Below are 22915 nucleotides of genomic sequence, written 5' to 3'. Positions count from 1 at the left end.
AAACGTTATTGCACAAGCAAATCAGTAAAGACATTTTTATAATGGATTACTAATATTGTAACTGTGTTTCTGCATATGTTTATTTGCATGGATCCCTGATGGCTCCTTACAGTTGTTTTAACTCAAGTAGCCACCCTGCATACTATTCCTGTCCTAAGTTATTCAGTTTTTCTTCTGAGAATTTCTAACTGTAAATGCCAGTTTCAGTAACTTGTTATAAATCATAATAAAGAGGTTGTTTGATCAGTTGATGCTTATTGATTTGATTCACTTAGCCATTTCTTATTCAGCTCCCTCTTACACTTGAAAAGTTCACACCAACATAAGAAGAAGTAAAAAAAAAAATCGTATGGGCAGACACAAAAGGGAATTGAACTTTTAATTGAAGAATACATGTGAAATGTCTTATTGAAACCAACCCTGGAAGCCTCTTCCAGCATGCTTCTAGCTGTTGCTCTTGGAGGCTTTATAATGCTAAATACTCCTGTGTGCTAAAAAATTACGCCATGCAGTTTTCATAATATTAAGAGCTAGGATAAGGAACGTACCACCTCCGGTTGAGTTGTTACGATAAGGAACAGACATAGCAGTGGGGAAAAAGGAGTGCCTCTAAGCTCAGAAAACTTATGTAATGGAAAACACTGATGATGAGGTAATCCATTAACAGTGAAATTAATGAAGCTTATTTTCCAGTGATCCATGTCCTACCCTCACTATCTCTGCAGTACACTAATGTTGGCTCTCTTACATAATATTTTTGCAAAGGCAAGAGATGGCATTTGTGTGTGTAGTCCACATATAAAACACACACAGACTGGCCAGCTGCCCATCACAAATAAGAACATACAAAAGATCAGTTTCATCTGTCTTACTCCTAGGTGGGCCCTACATTTCTTATAGATGTTTTATAGATATTTTAGAAGTCAGTCATCTTCAAACTTCTACCCATCTCTCAAACTTGAGTGAAATTGGCTAAAATATTCACAAGCTTCAAAGTTTTGAGACTGACAAACTGTAATTGCCTCAGGCCTTTTTTTTTTTTAGGAAATCATAATAAAGAAATCATAATAAGAAACAAAACTCCATAGCTTACTTAAAACTAAAGTAAAAGGAATGGAGTACATTTATACTTTCTTTTTTGTTCTGCTGGTCTTACCCAAAAAGAGAGCATGTAGCAACAAAGGGAGGTGAAGGGCCCAGTCTTCTCTTACACTGTGGTCCACTACCATCTCAGTCATGAAGATGACAGCAATATTGCACCTGGAAATTGAATCACAGGGTCAGTTTGAAACCCCCTGGAGGCGAGAAAAGAGCAAGATGCCAACTATTATTTCATAAGAAATAAAGAATCTCAACATTCTCAAATGTGTAGCATTTGTCAATATGATTAATATTGAAGTAACTTAGTTACAGTATTAAGCAGGTAAGTACCCATTACTGAAAAGAACACAGTTAATGTCAATACAAATTATGTAAAAGAGGAATTTCAGAATAGGCATAGCCTCATTAGAATAAAAAATAAAGGGGAAAAATGTGCTATGAGTAACAGCCACAGAAGCTTGAGAAAGACAAATTTTCCTCTTCTGTTTAGTCTTTATTGCTTCAGTTTGACTCTTATCATAAAGTGATGTCCTACATTGTAAACAGACATTCTGGTACAAATCTAGCAGAACTGCAAACCTTCATTGCATTTTAACACAGGAATTAGTACAGGAAATAAACAGAAAACTGAAGAGTGATTTTCAGATGTTCTGAGTGGTGGGACAGTTTGATATGGTGTTGGCCAACTAGTAAGAGGAAGCACCTTGCTGTCTGAAATGTCAGAATGAGGAACTGCTCACCTATGAAGGGGTCCCCGGGGTGTGATAGTTTCTGGGAGGTAATCCACAAGTGGTGCCCAACATCCTCCATTGTATGGCATGGGCAGGGGATGTGGTTGTTTGGTTTCAACTATATTCAGCAACCAGCTTGTGTACGGAGAAACAGGATCATCTGCACAGAAAAGTATTAAATCGAGTCTGGTTACCCATTTTGAAGAAATAATAAAATAAAGTTTACGCTAATCCATCAGCTCAGCTGTTTGGAATAATGTGATAAGAAGACATTAGGTTTGCAAATTCCTGTGTTCAATAACAAGTGATGCATTTTTAATCCCTGTTCCACGCTGCTGGAAATTAAACAGATTCCACACAGACAGCAGTGAATTGTAGGAGCTGCAGCTGAATCCCCGCTGTCACTTAGTAGCTTTGGATCCAGATCACAAAGCAACAAGCAACAGACTTTCTCTTCAGAAACGAGAGGAAAGTTCAGCCAACGAAGCTGTTGGAAGCCATCTGCTGCAAGGAGCTGTGTACCAGTGACTTATTCTTGCAGCTCCTGACCAGTACCCTGCTGAGCAATGCTACAAAGGCAGAAAGTAAATGTCCTGAATTAGGAGAGACACAAGGAATGTGAAAACCATCTTCAGCATGGTATTTTTTTTTAGTAGGGATGAATTATCTATTGAATTTCTTAAATATATATTTAACTTTGCTTCAGTAGGACAACTGCAGTATGTAAATAAGCTGATTTTTAAAAAATATTTAAATATTTAAATATTTAAAATATTTAAAAATTTAAAATGATAGATTTTTTTCCACCTGCTTATCTGTAATAATGTGGGTCCGGTAAGTTATTTCCATCACTTTCTGTCTTTTCCCGGCTGCATATCTGTGTTCATCTCTCCTGCATTTTATTCCCTTTCATTCTTAATGATTTTCCCATTGGTCATTTTTATTTCTCAGGTCTGGCAGTCCATGATACACAGCCATGGAAAGTATCCTTACCAGGCCTATTCTTGACATATAACTAAGCACTATCCTTTTGAATAAGGATAATGCATGAGGACTCACTGCATGAATTTGTAGTGAGAGCGTTATTTTTTTGTTTGTTTTGTTTTGTTTCTACCCTTCTGCATTTCATGTAGGTTTGTAACTCTCACCATTCTCCTCAGCCTTTATTTTACAGCATGTACATGGTGCTTGTTGGCTTTGCCACAGAACACAACACTGTTTTGATGTCTAGAGAAGTATCAGAACCAACTTTTTATTTGGACAAAATGTCTTCAGCTTTCCAGATCTCCAGGAACCCTTCAGCTACTTCTACAATTGGTACTAAAACACCATCTTTATCATTTCCACTCTTCAGTGTTCGTCTTTCAAGGAATGCTTCAGTTCTTTAGGATTTAGACTGCTATTTGTTTCTCTCATCTTCTGGAGGATGATGTATTGGTTATTGATAGAGCAGAATAAATGGACCCAATAAAGTAGCAAAGTATAACAAGTGCACATTTTCATCTTCTGAGGGTTAAACAGATGTTTGCCAAATGCTTTTCACATAAAAAGCACCGTGCCAGTTTAAGTGTTTCACATAAAACTGCTTCATAAAGTCTACACTAAGACCTAGTTCCTCACTTATGTTTTCATGGGTTTAAGTAAGGACTGAGAAAAAAAAAAAGAAAAAAAAGAAGTACTTTGCACCTTAACATACAATCTTTGCCCGAACAAGAGAGTTTCTGTGCTGACGAGTTATGTTTCCTATTTATACCCTCAGCAATGCATTTATGCTCAAGTAGGCTGGAGATAAGACATAAGCCATACCACCAACTCCTTAGCTGCCTGGGCTGTCTGCCAGAGGGTGCAAGTTGCACTTTCTTAATGGAGGTTGCATTATTTATATTCCAGCATGATAAATGACATAAGAATTACCCTTTTTATTCAGATATCTATATAAATGTCAGTAGTTAAGTAAAATGAATTTTATTTTACATGTAGGTATTCATGTATCTGTGAAAGAAATCCCTGTGAGAAGCAAACCTTGCATAAATATTCACAGTACTATAAAGTTTGCAGGTACAGGCAGGAGAAAAACCATTTGCACAGCAGTTGAAGGACACATTCCAAAAGACCCAGAGAAAATGTCAGTATTTAAAAAATTTTTATTACCCAAACCCTCATCAAAACCAGCTACTTGTGAAGAATGTTCTAAAATAAACATTGTTCTGTTTTGAAAGATTGCTCATGCAGATCAGCTTAGCACTGGTGGTCCAGTTAACATCTGCTGAAGAATTTTTAGTAGCTGCAGCAGTAGAAAACCATTAGATGAACAAGAGAACTGTAGTAAAAGACACTGAGTTTAATATGTTGAGCACTTTTTGGGGTATACAAATACTGCAGGATGTACGTATACAGTATTTTGTAAATATTTTACTTCATTATTATGAAAAATAGTAATGGATAAAGATAAAATCACCCTGTATTTTTGCATTTGAAAGTATTAACCATGTTTTGCTGAAAAATATTGCTAAAACATATTTGGCTGGAAGAATATATAAGATTGTGACTTTCTGTGTCAAAATGCTGTCATAAACTGGTATCCGTCGCACCAAGGAAAGACTGTATGGCCTCTATGTTATTTCACCTAGCTTTATTAAGCCAGAGATGAAAGTCTATAAAAAGGTCTTGCCTTTTTTACATTTGGTTAGGGCTTATCAAACTCTGTAGATTTGCTTCCTTATGATTCACTCCAGAAATTAATTTAGGCCAATCCAACAAATTTACACTGTAATTGAACAGCTGATGGAAATATCTTGGTTTCCTTTGGAATCTCTGCTCAGCTTCAAGGGTCCATTTATAGTCTGTTCATCAGAAATATATAAAGAACAACAAGTGTGCTCAGAAGCTCTATTTCATTCTTCCCTCTATCACAGTTTTGCATAATGCAGCCAGAAACTGGACGCAGACAGCAGAGAAAAGTTAAGAAGAGATAAGGCCTCATTTCTGGAAACTCCTCATTCATTTTGCCATGTTCATAAAATAGAGGGAAAAAATTGGAGGGAAATACTGGTGAAGGGCACAATTCAAAGTACTTGCTGTAATGCTCTTGGATGTCTTTCACCTTGCTATGCATGGTTCAATGTGTTACTGTCTAGAGGATTCTCTTCTGCTGCCTTCAGTTCCCTTGCCTTTAAGTAGGTTTGACTGAGCCCATGGTTAAACAAAGGAAATAAATGAGGTATGAAGGGAAAATAGGGACACTCCCTACATGGTGATGCTGCATTGCTGTTTACACAAAAGTTAAACAGAGCTTCCCCCGTTCAAAAGAATGTTTTCCTCTCCCACCAAATACCAGAAATTTCATCAAATTGAATAATAGAACTTACTTTTGTCATCATCATAAGATCCTCCAGAGCTATTACTGTACCTTGATTCTAGTCGAGTATGTGCTCTGATTACATTACTGAACCTTCAAATACAAGAAAAATCTTTATTAAAAACGTAGACTGACATTAAACATCTGGGCTATATATGCTTACTTTATAAAAAAAAAAAAAAAAAAAAAAGCATTTCCTTATGCATACACTTTTAAATGGGAATAGACAGAAATTTGAACATGCTGTTACTTACTTCCAGAAAAATGGATTCTAACAAGAAGTTTCTGAGAAGCTCTGACACTGTGCTGCTGTGTCACAAGCTTTTACATTTCAGCAGAGGGGAAATTCTCCTGCTGCACATGGCTGCTTTTCTTGAAGCAAGAAACTGTGCTAAGGCTGGACTGGGTATAAACCGTTCATTGTGAGGATTTTGTCACAGCCCATGTTCACGGGCAAAATTCTGGCAACCTGCTAAACCAGTAACTGACTGAATAGCCTGAAGTCAAGCCCACACAGTTATCAAAGCAGCAAGAACTGCAGCAGATGACCCTTCAATAGGATGATCCAGCAACTGCAAGAGCATATCTAGCAGAGGAGTCAAAGGATACGAGAGCCAGAAAAAACTGTTCTCAACTGCCTTCAAATCTGCCACAGATCCACGACAAACTAATTTAACTGATGATCTTGTGCTTCCACCACCTCCTTGTGCTGTCACTGTCATCAGGTGTGCAGTGGCAGTGAGAGGAGCCATGCTGGAGGATCACACTAGTGATGATGTAAAAACATCTTATGCAAATGCAAAGCTTATGCAAAAGTAGGAAATTAATTACAAATAACTGTGTTAAAACAACTGTATCAAACAAAGCCACGTTGAAGGTTGTGCAAAATTTGGTTTCTTACTACTGTGCATACATATTGCAGGGCATTTCATTATCCTTTCATATATTAAGCTGTTTCCAAAGCATGCCTATCTAATTAGGGCACAATAAATTAATTGTGGAGGTGACAAAAACACATCATGAGCCATCTTCTGTCACTAATTCTGACATTTTCTGTCTTTCCAGTATCTGGTTCTTCCGTGTTTTAGCATATACCCTTAGAAAATATATACAAACTGACAATTACTGACATATTTATCTAGCATACTTAAACTGCTAAAAAAGATAAAAGTAGAATAAAGTTAAGGGAAAAAAAAAAGAAGAAATATTCAGAGACAAACCGTCTGTTATGAAACAAGTAGAGAAAACAGGTCATAGAAATGGCTTGAGAGCAGGGCAGATTTTTTTACACAAAAATACTTTCTAAAACAATCTAACAGAGAATTATATTAAAGTCATGATTCACTATGTAAGATGGCAGGCATTGATATAACATTATAGCATCTGTCAAAAATTTAAACACTACAGCAAAAGTTAATGCAATATTTTCTTGTAAATTTATGCTACAGCCCAATAAAGCTGAACTTGCACACACACAAAAATTTCCAGATCACTCAGAGGTACTTCAAAGGCTTTTCAGCCTTCCATTTTACGTCATTTGGCTCCAACATAAAAATATCCGTATCGTCTGATTAGTTTTGTGTTATTCCAAAAATGCCCACGTTTATGATAATAGTTGGTTTTCAGTCTATTACTTTCTGTAAACATCTTGATGCATGAAGTCAGATGTTCTAAGATTGATAGATCAGTTTTGAAATACAGGTGTACCTGACATTTCTACTGTCTTTGGCAAATGTCTTTGTAAATGCCAGCAATGAATTCAAAAAACATATTTTTCATTTTTTTCTAAGTTTTATCAGTAGTCTCTGGAAGATTTGAATATCATAAATCTTCTTTTATATAATTTATAGAAGATAAAAAACCCTGAAAACACGGATTCGAAGTATACCAGGAACGAAGTTTATTCAAATTACCTGCAACTCAACTAAAAAGAAATCTAACTACACACTACATACACACATACGCAATATACTCTGAAGTACAGAAATGTTTGCTCACACAACTTTTTCTGTACCGCTAAGCCCTTAACCTCTGGAAGGTGGATTGGTCCACTGAAGTGATACTACTTACTATCAGGAAGAACTGGCTAATAATGTAATACTAATATGCTTACTAATTAATGCTATTAATATTCATTCAATGTTATCTTACAAAAGTAAGAGGGTTTCAGTAAGAGAAAAAATGCATATGTCTGTGCTGGAGAATCCGACAGCCTTTAAGCTTTGCATTTACTCCATCACTTGTCAGTATGTACCATATGTAGTAAAAGACTATAGTTTCAAAGCAAAATACTTTACACAATTTTCCTAAGACACTTTATCCAGAAAAAGCAGGCGTCCTTGCAATCGTGGATGTAAACTTGCATACTACAGTCTAAGCATCAGAATCCCCCACAAAACAAGCAGAACTTTGCCCAAGATCCACCTCTTAGCCCAGAAAAATGCATATATTTTGGAGAAAAAATGTCACAAACCTTTCATCAGTCTCCTTCACAATTCTGTTCTCTTCTGCATCAGGAAAACTATCTTGGCCAGCTACAACAGTGTTACTGCTCGATGTGGTTCCTGTAGGTGAGATGTCAATAAGCACACCTGGTACACACAGCAGAGAGTATTTGCAAAGCAATAAAAGCCTATAACTTTCTTTAGTAGCCACAGACAAAGTGATCATCCTGCTAAAACAACAGCTGAACAAATGAATTAACAATGACACCTCTACAAAGCAGGACCTGCTTGCATGGATGAATGATCCAGTTTGCACGCCTTGAGGGGCAGATTAACATAGTGACGCTCTTCCACTCCTTGAACTAAATTCATTCTCAGGCGACCTAATCTATTGTTTTTCAAGAATTTGGCAAAATATTGACATTGTTGAATTTGGGGTGGGTGTCTCTTATGTAGCTTTGTCAACAGCAGCTTTGAAAAAGCCTCAGGCCTTTGAAAATGAAATTGCCACACAGTTGAATCTCTCAGTTTTCAGTAGACTGTTGCTTTGGTGTATCTGCTATGATGACAGCATTGGCAGTGACTTCTTGTTCTGAAAAACTAGTGATAGAAGAACCACATCATCCAAGTTGTGAACCACACCAAACACTGGCAACATCCTATTAAAACAGTTAAGTAGGTTGTAAACCCCTGTTGACAAAACATTAGGAATGAAAAAGAACTGTAATTTAGATGCACAAAAAGGCTCTGAAACTTGTACTTTATATATACAGATCTGAATATGTGCAAATGTAATTAGGAGATTATTTTTTTTTTCAAAGACAAGGAGACCGGAAAGAACAGGAGAACACAGCTGACATGCATACTTAGATCATACCAGAAGCTGCAGCCGAGGCTTTGTTACTGGCAGCAAAACGGTAAAACGGAGGATTATCACAGTGCTGGACTATTGGGTTCACTGGGTCGGTTTGCTGCAGCTCAAAAAGAAGCTCCTCCATTGTTTGAATCGTATTATTGCGACAGAGATAGATGGCAACCTTTTTTATCTAGAGAAGAAAATTTCAGTTATTAAACTCTGTCCAAAGTGAATTTACAAAGAAATCAATACATGATACCCTACAGTACTGAATGCAAATGTTACTGCTCGACAGACACGTAACTGCACAAGTGCATCCATCTTGTTCATAGCGAAGTACAACTGCTTGCTTTAATTTCAAGATCATTTCCCCAACTGAGTGAATCTGTGTTCTAAATACCCAAAAGTTTTTGATTACCATCCACAAATCATCCGTTTAGATACATAACTGTATAGCACACATACACAAAACTAACTAATTTTGTACCCATCATTTAAGAGCATCAGCTTTAACTCTGAATCATGCTCAGTGATTTATAGTTTAAGCATATGTGATTAACACTGAACATAAATCTTACTATCTTGCATGGAGCAAAGTTCTCATAGAGAAAGCTAGATCCACCCAAAATTTCATGCCTGTATTTCCAGATATGGTTGATATGAGAGATAGGTAGCTGTAGCCACAAAGAATAGGTCGGGTTCTCAGTAGCTACTTATATTTGTAATTGAAGTGATAGTACATGGTAAAAAAGCTAAGCAACTGTGCAGGTAGACTTCTAGCATACTTACTTGAAAGATTTGAGAGAGTATAATTTACAGATATTCTGGAAAAAAAAAGCTACAACTTTTTTGTTATTTGACAAGACCTTACTCAAACCTTATTGTATGCACAGCAGCAATAAGGACTTCTTAGATATTGACATAAAACTAGACTGAATTGTTGAAGAGAAAATGGATAGCTATTAAAAGTGAAGACTATCTCTGGCTCAAAAACATTTTGTTTCATAAATTGTTGGAGCTGTGAAACCATATGGGGAAGCACCCTCCTGTGCTTGCCTTTTTGTTTTTAAGGATGTCCCTAAACAGATACTTATAGTATAATACACTGGACTGAACTGCCTTTTGGCCTCACCAAGTAAGTTTTTTTCTTATAACTACTTCCATTAAAATAACTTCTTGAGTGCTTCTCTTTCCTTTTTTTTTTTTTTTTCTTCTTTTATAAGTAGAGAAAATGGACACATACATTCTTTTTTTAAACTACTGTTCTATAATCTCCTAGGGACTTTCCAAATACAATTCCACTTCCTTTTGGAGGCTTATTTCTAGTTGGGCTCGTGGTGCCACTTCCAACTGCTTTCACCCCAGAAGAGGTCACATTCCCTACAGTAAGAGTTTCTGCTGAAGGGGTTTCTGAACTGTAAATATTTTAAGGAGTCTTTCAATACACATGTGAAAGAAAGAACTGCTGAGCAATTTACACTGGGGCTCTGGGAAAAAAAATGTGCTTAAAGAAAATGCAGGTATAAAAGGTCACAGAATCACAGAATTTCCTAGGTTGGAAGAGACCTCAAGGTCATCGAGTCCAACCTCCAACCTAACGCTAACAGCCCTCCACTAAACCATATCCCTAAGCTCTACATCTAAGCGTCTTTTGAAGACTTCCAGGGATGGTGACTCCACCACTTCCCTGGGCAGCCTGTTCCAGTGCCTCACAACCCTTTCAGTGAAGAAGTTCTTCCTAACATCTAACCTAAAACTCCCCTGGCTCAACTTAAACCCATTCCCCCTCGTCCTGTCACCAGGCACGTGGGAGAACAGGCCAACCCCCACCTCGCTACAGCCTCCCTTGAGGTACCTATAGAGAGCGATAAGGTCACCCCTGAGCCTCCTCTTCTCCAGGCTGAACAAGCCCAGCTCCCTCAGCCGCTCCTCGTAGGACTTGTTCTCCAGGCCCCTCACCAGCTTCGTCGCCCTTCTCTGCACCCGCTCAAGCACCTCGATGTCCTTCTTGTAGCGAGGGGCCCAAAACTGAACACAGTACTCGAGGTGCGGCCTCACCAGAGCTGAGTACAGGGGGACGATCACCTCCCTAGCCCTGCTGGTCACGCTGTTCCTAATACAAGCCAGGATGCCGTTGGCCTTCTTGGCCACCTGAGCACACTGCTGGCTCATATTCAGCCGACTATCAACCATCACTCCCAGGTCCTTCTCTGCCTGGCAGCTTTCCAACCATTCCTCTCCCAGCCTGTAGCTCTGCTTGGGGTTATTGCGCCCCAGGTGCAGGACCCGGCACTTGGCCTTGTTAAACTTCATACAGTTGAGCTCAGCCCATCGGTGCAGCCTATCCAGATCCTCCTGCAGAGCTTTCCTACCCTCAAGCAGATCGACACACGCACCTAACTTGGTGTCATCTGCGAACTTACTGAGGGTGCACTCGATGCCCTCGTCCAGATCATCGATGAAGATATTAAAGAGGACCGGCCCCAGCACCGAGCCCTGGGGGACGCCACTAGTGACTGGCCTCCAACTGGACTTGGCTCCATTCACCACGACTCTTTGGGCCCGGCTATCCAGCCAGTTTCTAACCCAACGAAGCGTGCGCCAGTCCAAGCCAAGAGCAGCCAGTTTCTTGAGGAGAATGCTGTGGGAGACAGTGTCAAAAGCCTTGCTGAAGTCAAGGTAGACCACATCCACAGCCTTTCCCTCATCCACCCAGCGCGTCACTCTGTCATAGAAGGAGATCAGGTTCGTCAGGCATGACCTGCCTTTCATAAATCCATGCTGACTGGGCCTGATCGCCTGCTTCCCCTTCAAGTGCTGCATGATGACTCTCAGGAGGATCTGCTCCATGAGCTTCCCTGGCACTGAGGTCAAACTGACAGGCCTGTAGTTTCCCGGGTCTGCCCTCCGGCCCTTCTTGTAGATGGGCGTCACGTTTGCTAGCCGCCAGTCGATTGGGACCTCCCCCGATAGCCAGGACTGTTGATAAATGATGGACAGTGGCTTGGCCAGCTCCTCTGCCAGTTCCCTCAGTACCCTTGGGTGGATCCCATCCGGCCCCATCGACTTGTGCACATCTAAGTGCCGTAGCAGGTCACCAACCAGTTCTTCATGGATAATGAGGGCCACATCCTGTTCCCCATCCCCTTCCACCAGCTCAGGGTACTGGGTATCCAGAGAACATCTGGTATTGCCGCTAAAGACTGAGGCAAAGAAGGCATTGAGCACCTCCGCCTTTTCCTCATCTCTTGTAACTAAGTTTCCCCCCGCATCCAGTAAAGGATGGAGATTCTCCTTAGTCCTCCTTTTTGTGTTGATGTATTTATAGAAACATTTTTTGTTATCTTTAACGGCAGTAGCCAGATTGAGCTCCAGATGAGCTTTGGCCTTCCTAATTTTGTCCCTGCACAGCCTCGCTACTTCTTTAAAGTCCTCCTTAGTGGCCTGCCCACTTTTCCAAAGCTTATAAACCCTCTTTTTCCTCCTAAGATCAAGCCACAATTCTCTGTTGAGCCAGGCCGGTCTTCTTCCCCGCCAGCTCGTCTTTGGGCACGTGGGGACAGACCGTTCCTGCGCCATGAAGACTTCCCTCTTGAAGAGCGCCCAGCCTTCCTGGACCCCTCTGCCCTTCAGAACCGCCTCCCAAGGGACTCCACCAACCAGTGTCCTGAGCAGTTCAAAGTCAGCCCTCCGAAAGTCCAATACAGCGGTTTTACTGGTCCCCTTCCTGGCCTCGCCAAGAATAGTGAACTCCACCATTGCGTGGTCACTCTGCCCGAGACAGCTCCCGACAATCACATCCTCCACCAGTCCTTCTCTGTTTGTGAAGAGAAGGTCTAGCGGGGCACCTCCCCTGGTAGGCTCACTAACCAGCTGTGTCAGGAAGCTATCTTCCACGCTCTCCAGAAACCTCCTAGACTGCTTTCTCAGGGCTGTGTTGTGCTTCCAGGATATGTCAGGGAAGTTGAAGTCCCCCACGAGTACAAGAGCTGATGATTTTGCAACCTCTGTCAGCTGCCTGTAGAATTCCTCATCCGTCTCCTCATCCTGGTTCGGCGGTCTATAGCAGACCCCGACCAGGACACTAGCCTTGTTGTCCCTGCCGATCCTAACCCAAAGGGACTCGACCTTGTCATTCCCAACCTCGAGTTCTACAACCTCGAAAGACTCTCTAATATAGAGAGACACACCACCACCCCTTCTATGCTGCCTGTCCCTTCTATAGAGCTTATAGCCAGGCATTGCAGCACTCCAGTCATGAGACTGGTCCCACCACGTCTCCGTGATGGCAACCAAGTCGTAGCCTGCCTGCTGCACGATGGCTTCCAGCTCCTCCTGTTTGTTACCCATGCTGCGTGCATTGGTGTAGATGCACTTCAGCTGGGCCATTGCCTTATCCTCCGGCCTTGCCATTGTTCCCCCTGGCACAGCCCCAACAATCCTAGCCTCAGCCCCATCCCCCTTCCTACCTAGTTTAAAGCCCTCTCAATGAGCCCTGCCAGTTCCTGGCCCAGGATCCTTTTTCCCCTAAAAGATAGGGACCCGTCTGCGGCCATCAGGCCAGGTGCTGAGTAAAGTGCCCCATGATCAAAAAACCCAAGATTTCTGCGTTGGCACCAGCCCCGGAGCCACGTGTTTAACAGGTGGGCTTTCCGTGTCCTCTCTGAACCCCTCCCTGCCACCATAGGGATGGATGAAAACACCACCTGCACTCCCGCTCCATCCACTAACTGACCCATTCCCCTAAAGTCCCTTTTGATAGCCTTGAGGCTTCTCTCTTCGATGTTATCACTGCCCGCCTGGACTATCAAAAGGGGGTAGTAGTCAGAGGGGCGTACCAGGTTAGGAAGCTTCCTGGCAACGTCCCTGACCCTGGCCCCAGGGAGACAGCAGACTTCCCTACGGGTAGGGTCAGGCCGACAAATAGGGCCCTCTGTTCCCCTAAGAATCGAGTCACCAACAACAATAACCCTCCTGTCTTTCTTGGTGGAGGCAGTCCTGAGGCGCGGAGTGGACCTCCTCGCCCCAGGCATCCTCCTGGGAACATTTGCTACCTCTTCCTCACACACCGACCTCTCAATCTCTAGGGCCTCAAACCTGTTGTGTAAGGGCACCTGGGAAGGTGGGGCCGGAAGGGGAGAGCATCGCCTGCGATGTCGAGCAGGGACCTGTTTCCATTCCTCCTCAGCTCCCAGATCCCCTCCCTCTGCCCGACGGGGACAGGGCAGGGGGTCCGCCCCCATTTGGGGAGTCTCACCTCGGCACCTCCCCTTGAGGCCCTGCAGGGAGTTACTCCAGAAGTCTATCTCCCGCTCACACTCCCTGATGGCCCTCAACCTCTCCACCTCCTCCTTGAGCTCCGCCACCATGCGGACCAGGTCATCCACCTGCTCGCACCTCACGCATGCAGTTTCTCTGCCTCCCGCCGATGGCAGCAACAGGCTCAGACACTCCTTGCATCCGGTGACCTGAACTGCGGCATTTTTTAACGGGTAGTCGGTCTGCGTGTGTACCGGCTTTCTGGAGAGCGCGCCGTGCCTGGTGGCGACCATTATCGCCTAATTACGGCTGTTGTTAACGAGGTGTTGTTTGTGTGTAGGGGGAGCGCTCTGCCCTTCCTGCGCGAACTGACGCGCCACGCCCTGTTTGCCCGCCCTGGTCGCCGCGCTCCTGGTCGCTCGCGCTCCCTAAGGGCTGCTTTTGAAGGGCTGGGGAGGGGGCGCTGCTGGCTCCGCCTTCGCCTCGTCAGCCTCCCTCACGAGGGCTGCCGGGTCCTGGCGGCTCCCTCAAGTAGGCTCGATGCCGGACAAAATTAGCCCTGCCTGGCCCGATCCCCCGCTCCGCTGCAGAACGCGTCTGCCCCGGAGCCGATCGCCTCGGCAAATGGCAGTGAAATGGCGGTGGGTCCCGATTTAAATAGCCCGCCGCTGACGCTGCTGGCTCCGCCTTCGCCTCGTCAGCCTCCCTCACGAGGGCTGCCGGGTCCTGGCGGCTCCCTCAAGTAGGCTCGATGCCGGACAAAATTAGCCCTGCCTGGCCCGATCCCCCGCTCCGCTGCAGAACGCGTCTGCCCCGGAGCCGATCGCCTCGGCAAATGGTGAAACAAAGTGAATGGTGAAAAAAAGGTGAAACAAAGAATTTAGCTGCTTGGAAAAGAAAAAAAAAAAAAAAAGGAAAGGAGTGAAGGCATTCTTTTGGCTTGGGCCCACATAAGCAGAACAGATGGCTGAAGGCATGAAGCAGCTGGTGACTGCCTTAGGCACAGAGGGATCCACGAAGAGCTGAGTAAACTGGCAATCGTGCAACTGCATGGTCTTTTGAGCCCAGGTGAGCTGGAACAGTGCTGATAAACTGTTTGAATTATCTTTATTTGCTAAAGTGTATATGTTATCTACATGCTAATTGGAGATACATGTTTATGGTATCAGCAGTCTTGTATAGTTAACAAAGTCAAGTATGATTCCTTATCTGTAAACTCCAGGGCATTATCAAAACACTGAGCAGATGCGTGTGATAAGCCTGGTGTATTTTCCTACTCAAGACAAAGCTACAATTAAAGGGCGACTCACAAGCACAGTCAGGCTGTAAGTTCCTGCAGAAGACTTGTTCAGATTTTGCAAAATCTGAGAATCAGCCTTTTAAATCAATGTTATAAAATGAAGACTAACGGTGTGGAAGAAAACGCAGGAACATTGTCAGCTGCCATCACCTGATGGTCTTGTTAACAGCAGCCAGAAGCCTGGAAGGAATAGCAGAAAAGTCCCACAGGCAAGACAGTAGGTGCTGAGCAGGAGGACTGTCCTGTCCTGGAGGAAGACAGGCCTGTGAGGGCCAAGGCTTTGATATAAAGGGGTTTGGAGAGACTTTGGAGAAGGAGAAGTGCTATGAATAGTTAGGAGAGTTGGGTTGACTGCTCACAGCTAGAGGAAAGCAACAGTTTTGGGAAAAGGATGTGTTGAAAGCTCACAGTTGATGGAAAGATCTTCATTACCCTCAAGACATTTAGGATCTAAACCTATATCTTCTTCTCATATAAACTGTGAGCTTGTTCTTACAGCAATTCCACTTTAAAATCATTCCTCTTACTTAGCTAAGCACCACTGCCTTTGCATATACATGTACTGAACGATAAAATGAAGCAGTAGACCCTGCAAATAAATGGAAACCAACAGGATGTCTAGTATGCAAAAACAACATCATGAATTTTTTTATAGTCTTCCATATTTCCTTTGTTCTATTATTCTTAGCAGTCAGCATAAACACTTGAAGAAAAGTGTAATTTAAGTAACTGTAAACAAAGCATATTTATAAGGCTTTTTAGATGTTTAATCACATTAATATTCATTTATAATTTCTTTCATGGAAATCAACAGGAGACAAACTAATAAAACAGCATATCGCAATTGTGCTGGAAAATTTACTAAATTTAGATTCCCTTACTCACAGCAACTGAGCAGTAAGGCACATGGGAATGGGACTATCTTGCTTTTCTCAGGCAACCCTGATTTTATTTTAACTTGAATAATAACAGTATCCCGCACAGTTTGACTTGCACATTGCAGGAACAGTTATGTAACTCATGACATGCATGCAAAGGCAAAAGCTGATGTGGTAAAGAGCTTATAAAGGTTAGGGATGCTGCTCCTCTGGAGATGTCCGCCAGGAAGCTTTATTCACCTAAAGGAGGAGATTGCACTTTCTTCTTAAAATTGCACATTTTTCTGAAGGAACACCTAAATCTTTGCAACAGACGAATATTAATAACATTTGTCTGCTACGTTCAATTTATCATATAACTTAATTGTTTCAATGATTTCCAAAATGTAACTAGTAGAGGTGTAAATTAATTTCCTACTGAGAAAAATTACAAGCTTTTAGCATTTTTACTTCTCTTTATTTTTCATGTAAGGTATTTAACCTCTGGACAGCTATTCTGTCTTGTAATATAATTTTAAATATGCATGTAAAAATGCATATTTTTACGCAACTTTGAGACAAAAAAAAAATCTATTTTTTTTTTTCATTAATTTTGGCAACTTATGCTCAGTTCCTGTTACTGGTCCCTCACACAGACAAGCAAAGATAGTCTTTGCTTGCAAGGAAAATTTCTTGCTTGAAATGAGGTGTGCTGTACTGGCAGAGGTTCTCACTACTCATTTCCTTTCTTGATTTCTCATTTTCTTGGCTCGTTTATTCCCCTGATTTAATTTGTACATTGTGGTTAGGAATACACATGTATTTCTTAGTCTTGAAACAGAAAAGTGTTTTCTACAGGTGACAGCTGTTTTCTTCATTAAAACCCATTCAACCAATAGTGAATAAAGTGCAAACACTTACATAAGGTAAAAGGATGGTATCGCTGCTAACACCACACAAGCTAATGAGAAACTGCAGTGTTATCCTAAGGTTGTTACTCCATTTTTCATTGTTGGCCAAAGCGTTCCAGACATTTTCCATCTCCGGTCCAGGAATTTCATCTCCATACTGTAAAGGATCATAGGCACACATTTCTTGAAATGTATACAGAATATAAATATGCAAACTTCCAAACTGAAGGCATATCCTTTTAGAGCATTTTCTCATGCAAAATGAACAGTAAAAGGGTGCAACAAGTGTCAGAACAGTATTTTTAATGGCCATCTGACAGACTTTGGAACATAAATTGTATGCAAAAGTATTTAGGTTCAGTTCCACAAAAGGACTTAAATTGCAAGAAATGTTTTGCAGGAATGTAAGTTCAAAAGGTGATCCAGCACTTCATTGGGTTTCAGCTTTACAGTTGTTCTAGCAACTGAAGTTCTGCTTCTGCATATCTGCACCTAACTGTTTCAGTCTTCATGGTATTGAGCAATTTGGTACCTCTGTCCTACGTAAGTCCTAGCAGAATGAAGAACTAAACAGCTCGTGTCTTCCACATTGGAAAGCAGCAGCTTTCCTCTCTTTTGCAGGATGTGGTTAATGGGAACACCATCCTTTTGCCCTTTACGGAATCCCTGGTCTTTTACCATGACCTAGGATGTAAAATACTTTCCCTTTCACAAGAAAATGCTTAAGCAAACACTTTAGAAATTTATAGTCATTTTGTCTTTTCTCTGCCTCTCCGGCTTAAAGAATGTTTAAGCATTTCTTAGAAAATACAAAGTTTCATCAGGAAAATTCCAGGTGCTCAGTCTCATCCCAGAATAAACTTTCATCTGCTGCCTCGGACATTAACCTGGTAGGTAATGCAGGAGTGAACTAACTTAGTTCCTCTCCAACTTCTGTTCATGCTTTGAAAGAGTCTTAGCACTGTCCTTAAAGAAAATGTGAACCTCCCAAAAGAAGTTTGTGTATGATTAGTACAGACTGTTCCAGTGCAAAATTTCTGGCATCAGAGGGCATAAACCCAAGTACGTTTTGCTTACAAAACTTAAGTTTGAATTTATTTTTATTTTTATTTTTTTTACCTTGGCTGTCATATACATGAGATTATTAAGAACCAGTGAGGTTGCTTCAGGAGAGCCCCAGCCATTGCCTTTTAGTCCACTTGTGACTGCAATTTCCCCATCCTTGTCCTTTAGTTCATCTTCTGGGGTGGTAGGGCTTGAACCAGGGAGGAGCAGTCTGTTGTCTACAAGTTCAATGTTGTGAAGCCATGGTAGGAGATAGGTAAGCATAATCTGTCTTCCATTTGGATGTGTTGTCGGAAATCGCTGGCTTACCTCTAAGACAGTAAAAGTTAAAAAGACTACATGTTAATTTATAAAGGAAACTAATTAAATACACTGTTCAAATCAGATTTCTGACGTGTTAAACTACCTGATGGTTTACACCTTGCAAACAAGAAACATACAAAAGCATGTTCTTCATGAAGAGAAACTTTAATTTAATGTTCAATAGTAGCAAGAAATTGGTCAGGTCTTGTCTAAAATAATTAACATTGTTTGGGCTTAGAAACAGAAAATCACCTGCTGTTACCATGCCATATTATGTATTAAGTGAAATGAATATCAGTAAAGAGGCAAAAGGATAGTTCAGGTACTGGCTGCTATTCTAGAATATCAAGAGCTTTTGGAGCATTATAGAAAACATACAAAAGTGTTCTGTGTAATGACAAGTGTTTCATCAGCCTCTGTATGTCTAAACTATAGTTTAAATCTGAAGGCACTGATTACAGTAAGTTTACAAAAACGTATTGGAGGTAAAAGGAGTTTTATTTCCTGTGGGGAGGCCTACAAAATTCATAGGTGGCTGGCACTCTAAGAATGCTACATAAATACAGTGCCACACAAAGCTTACAGAACCAGAATTGTAAGGCAGAGGGATTTGGGAAATCTGCAATAAGAAACACAGAGGCAGACTTCCTGCCAAGATGAACCACATCAGCTCTCTTTACTAGAATTCTATTGTAAAATTAGTACAGTTAACATTTCCTTTCCTTCCTCACTGCCTGGTTTTTAAAAATCCTCAAGACATAAACTATTCTCTCTCCTTATTGTCGTGGTTTAACCCGGCTGGCAGCTAAACACCACGCAGCCGTTCGCTCACCCTCCCCCCTCCCTCTCTGGGACGGGGGAGAGAAATGGAAAGTGAAGCTCGTGAGTTGAGATGAAGACAGTTTAATAAGACAGGAAAATAATAATAATAATAATAATAATAATAATAATAATAATACAATGATGATAATAGTACTACTACTAATAATATGTACAAACAAGTGATGCACAATGCAATTGCTCACCACCCGCTGACCGATGCCCAGCTTAACCCCGAGCAGTCCGGCCCCCTCCCCCCGGCTAGCCACCCCTATATATTGTTTAGCATGACGTCAGATGGTATGGAATACCCCTTTGGCTAGTTTGGGTCACCTGTCCTGGGCCTGTCCCCTCCCAGCTCTTACTGCACCCCCCCAGCCTGCCCGTTGGCAGGACAGAGCAAAGGCTGAGATGTCCTTGGCTTAGTATAAGCACTGCTCTGCAACAATTAAAGCATCGGGGTGTTATCAGCACTCTTCTCATTCTAAGCCAAAACACAGCATTCCACCAGCTACTAGGAAGAAAATTAATTCTGTGCTAACTGAAACCAGGACACTTATGATTCTAGATAGATAGGAAGGGGCTGTGATGTGCGCTATTTATGTGAGTTCTGTTAAATGACATAGCCACTACAGCAACATAAATAGATAACAGTACTAATGACCAACATTTGCTTTTGTAAGATAGACAAGCCACCAGAATTTCCTTACTCCTGTTAATTTATAATTCATGGCATCTTGCGCACTAAGAGGCAGATGATGTGTTACTCATTTACCCTTCCTCCAGCCACTGCAGACTGAGTAAAAACAACACAAAGCAATCTTAAGATCCAGTAAGAATTCCCATGATTACAGACATTGCATTCTGGTATTTAAAATCTAGAGCAACACACTAGATGGATTAAAACCGGCAGACAGGTCTCAAAATGTAGTTGTTCCCAGGAGTGGTCTCAGAGTGGTCATATTCTGAATGGTGCTCCTGCAGGCATGATTCTTTTTTTTCATTAATCTGGCAAAATGTATTTCTGATAAAATTAAAATGATGCTCATGACACGCAGATGTGGCAAATAACTGAAGGTGGAGATCACTCTTTCAGAATGATTTGAATATTTGGTAAATGGTAACTGGACGCATACAATCTTCCCAAAGTTAAAGTCATGTTTATATAAAATGAAGAATTCTGTCCTCCCAGCTATCATCTATACAGATATATCTATGAGAAGTATCACTGTGCTTAACAGAAGAACCCATTACAGAAGAATCTTCCAATGTCACTTTAACCTATCTGGAGCCCTTGTAATCTCAAGGTTACTCTAAGAGGACACAAATGGCACTGAACCCCCAGCTGAGGTGTTTAAATAGCTATCCTGTACTTTATATGAGTACTGCTAGGAAATAGATATTGCATTGCTAAATCTGATTTCACCTGAACCAGAATAAAATCAGGTCAACCTACATCGATAAACACAATTGCTGTTCACAGCTGGAAATACCTTAGTAGCGTACCGTTCTTACAAAACTGTAAAGCAGATAAGTCAAACAGCTACATGTACCTGAAAAAAGTGGAAGGGTAAGTTCAGGATACATCCTTGCTAGTTCATATGAAAGAAGGGCAAGTGAGACACTGTAAAGGGGTGGCAATGGACCGTGTGTACCGTACAAGATACTGCCTGGTCTTTGCTCAGCTACCTTTTTCGAATAAACAAAAAGCTTTGATTCAAGAATCTACGAAAGAGACAAAAACAAACCATGTAATGAGACAGTAAGATTCAATAATTCAGAAAATGTCAGACTTTTAAGTTTAGATATCTGAGAGTGATCTATATGCTCCACATTTGAAAGACACCGTATCTTTTCCCATTAACTTTTATGTAACTGTTCCCAAGACAAAACTAATTGTTTATTTTCAAAACAAAACTAAAATAGCTAAAATGCCAATAAACAGTACTTTATAAGAAGTTCGCACAACCCCTCCCGACCCCCCACCCTGACCCCTGAGAAGATAGGAGGGTACATGCATTTAGTTATTTGGCAAAAAAAAAGAAAAAAAATAGTAGCTGATACATGCCTGCATAAGTTGCATGGAAATTTCATAAATCTCTCTGTTGGTGTCAGATGCCTTGAACAGCACCAAGTTTAAGAGCGTCACTATATCAAAAGGATAGTTCCTAGAAGAATAAACAGCATATTTTTGTGAACGTTGATGAGGAATGCAGATTATATTCACTCTGATTTAGTGTGTAATATGGTCTAAAGAGAATGTCATCTTTCTTTTCTCTGTTCTACTACCAGAATATGGGAAAGGGAGCTCTTATGAATACATGCTGCTTGATCAAAGGGCCATCTGGTGAACTAGAAGAAAGAAGGGATTATTTATAATTACCTTAGACTAATGCTTAGGAATGCACTGAGTTACCCACAGTGAGAAATGCAATACCTGTGCCTATAACTGTCAATTCACTTTAATTTATAATATAAACTGTTTACAGAACAGGCCAACACCCATGAGAGAAGATGGGTAGTGCAAAAATTTCCAGGGATAAGCTACCTGTTAAAGCAAGCTGCAATTAGAACAGTCCTTTTGGAAAAAAGACACTATTTCCAAAATGCACATTCGCGTGTTAGAAATTCTACCTAAATTGTTTTCAAGGAGTAAACAAAAAGACTGCCTCAGAAAGTCTACTACCTGTACAGTCAACATTTAATGCATGGGAAAATATATTAAAATATTAACTTGAGAATACTGCTCGAAAAGAAATTCTCATATAACATCATTTGTTTTTTCAATAAATAATTTTCTGCTTTTCCACGATTTTCTGTAAATGCATCTGATTGAGTTGTGAACCTTTAATTTCTCTACCTAGATGTGTGTTATTGTGCTCCTGGATGACTGCAGAATGTCTAACACATTTTAGTGTTAAATAGTACGGCCAATACATGCATGGCATGGGACATTCTTGGCAATTTCAAATAGTAGCTGCAATGTGTACTGCTCTGCAGCTGTCTCTTTATCCTTCCACTAAGTTTAAAAAAAAATAACAAAAAAGAAGTTAGGAATCCTCTTGCAAACTCCACCAAATAGCTAGCTAAAATGTATATATTAATCAATCTAAAATAGAATTTAAAAACAGAGTTAAAAAGGATTCAAGTAAAATGTAAAGTCAGGCATACATGGATTGAAATTTGAAGAAACCTTACCTACTGAAAAAATAGCAAAATAGCTAGCTAAAATACACTAGAAAAATTTTGGTTTGGTGGAGACTTCCTTCAGATGAAAAAAATATCAATATTTACAAATTTGTGGAACTACTTTGGGAGTATTAAATCCTCTCAAGGCATCTCAATAAGTAATAGCGTTTTCGAGAAACCAAACATTCAGCAGTTCCTCTGCAGTTAAACGGATTCATTCCTTTTTCTTAAGAGACATAAATTAATGTACATAAAATCAAATGTACAGCGTTGATAATTATGCTTTGTCTTAAAATAGAAAGGTGGAGATACTGCAGTTGTGCCTTCAGGTAAAACTTTTATTTTACATAGGTATCTTTTATTGTTTACTCATCTACCTCAGGTGCTTATGGCACATTTTAAAATTGTTGTCCTGTGCTTCTAAGGAGTTTGAAAGCTTGTAAAATACCTGCAGATACCTCTCGAAAAAGTAACAAAAAACCTACAGAATATACATTTATAATTGTTCCATTATACCAATCTACAGCTACATGAGTGGTGCAATTCCACAACATATTATGTATAGAAGTAATGACAGATGTAATATATGGGAGAACCATAAACTGAAAGGCACCGATTGTTTATTCTTTGCAGAAAGACAGACATCAACAGTGAGATAAATTACTGCTCATTTTACAAGTACTCTAGATAATGGTATTTCTATACTTATTCACAGATGATAG

At 40.8% G+C, this 22915-nt stretch overlaps 1 protein-coding gene across 6 annotated transcripts in view; it reads right to left on the bottom strand.

Annotated features, from left to right (window-relative positions):
• Positions 1–22915, bottom strand: part of FRY (FRY microtubule binding protein) — a 239526-nt gene that overhangs the window by 51337 nt on the left and 165274 nt on the right. For all 6 annotated transcript variants that reach the window (XM_084527716.1, XM_084527717.1, XM_084527715.1 and 3 more), the window contains 9 exons: positions 21073–21172; positions 20558–20729; positions 17937–18193; positions 16828–16974; positions 8512–8680; positions 7664–7754; positions 5201–5283; positions 1842–1992; positions 1157–1260 (listed from right to left, as the gene is read on the bottom strand). In XM_084527716.1, the coding sequence (XP_084383842.1) occupies positions 1157–1260; positions 1842–1992; positions 5201–5283; positions 7664–7754; positions 8512–8680; positions 16828–16974; positions 17937–18193; positions 20558–20729; positions 21073–21172 (1274 nt within the window). The remainder of the gene's footprint in view (positions 1–1156; positions 1261–1841; positions 1993–5200; positions 5284–7663; positions 7755–8511; positions 8681–16827; positions 16975–17936; positions 18194–20557; positions 20730–21072; positions 21173–22915) is intronic.

Source organism: Aythya ferina (genome assembly GCF_964211825.1).
Source record: "Aythya ferina genome assembly, chromosome: 1".
In the NCBI taxonomy this organism is placed as follows: domain Eukaryota; kingdom Metazoa; phylum Chordata; class Aves; order Anseriformes; family Anatidae; genus Aythya; species Aythya ferina.
Note: the sequence above shows the minus strand (reverse complement) of the source record. Positions and strands in the feature narration are given on the sequence as shown.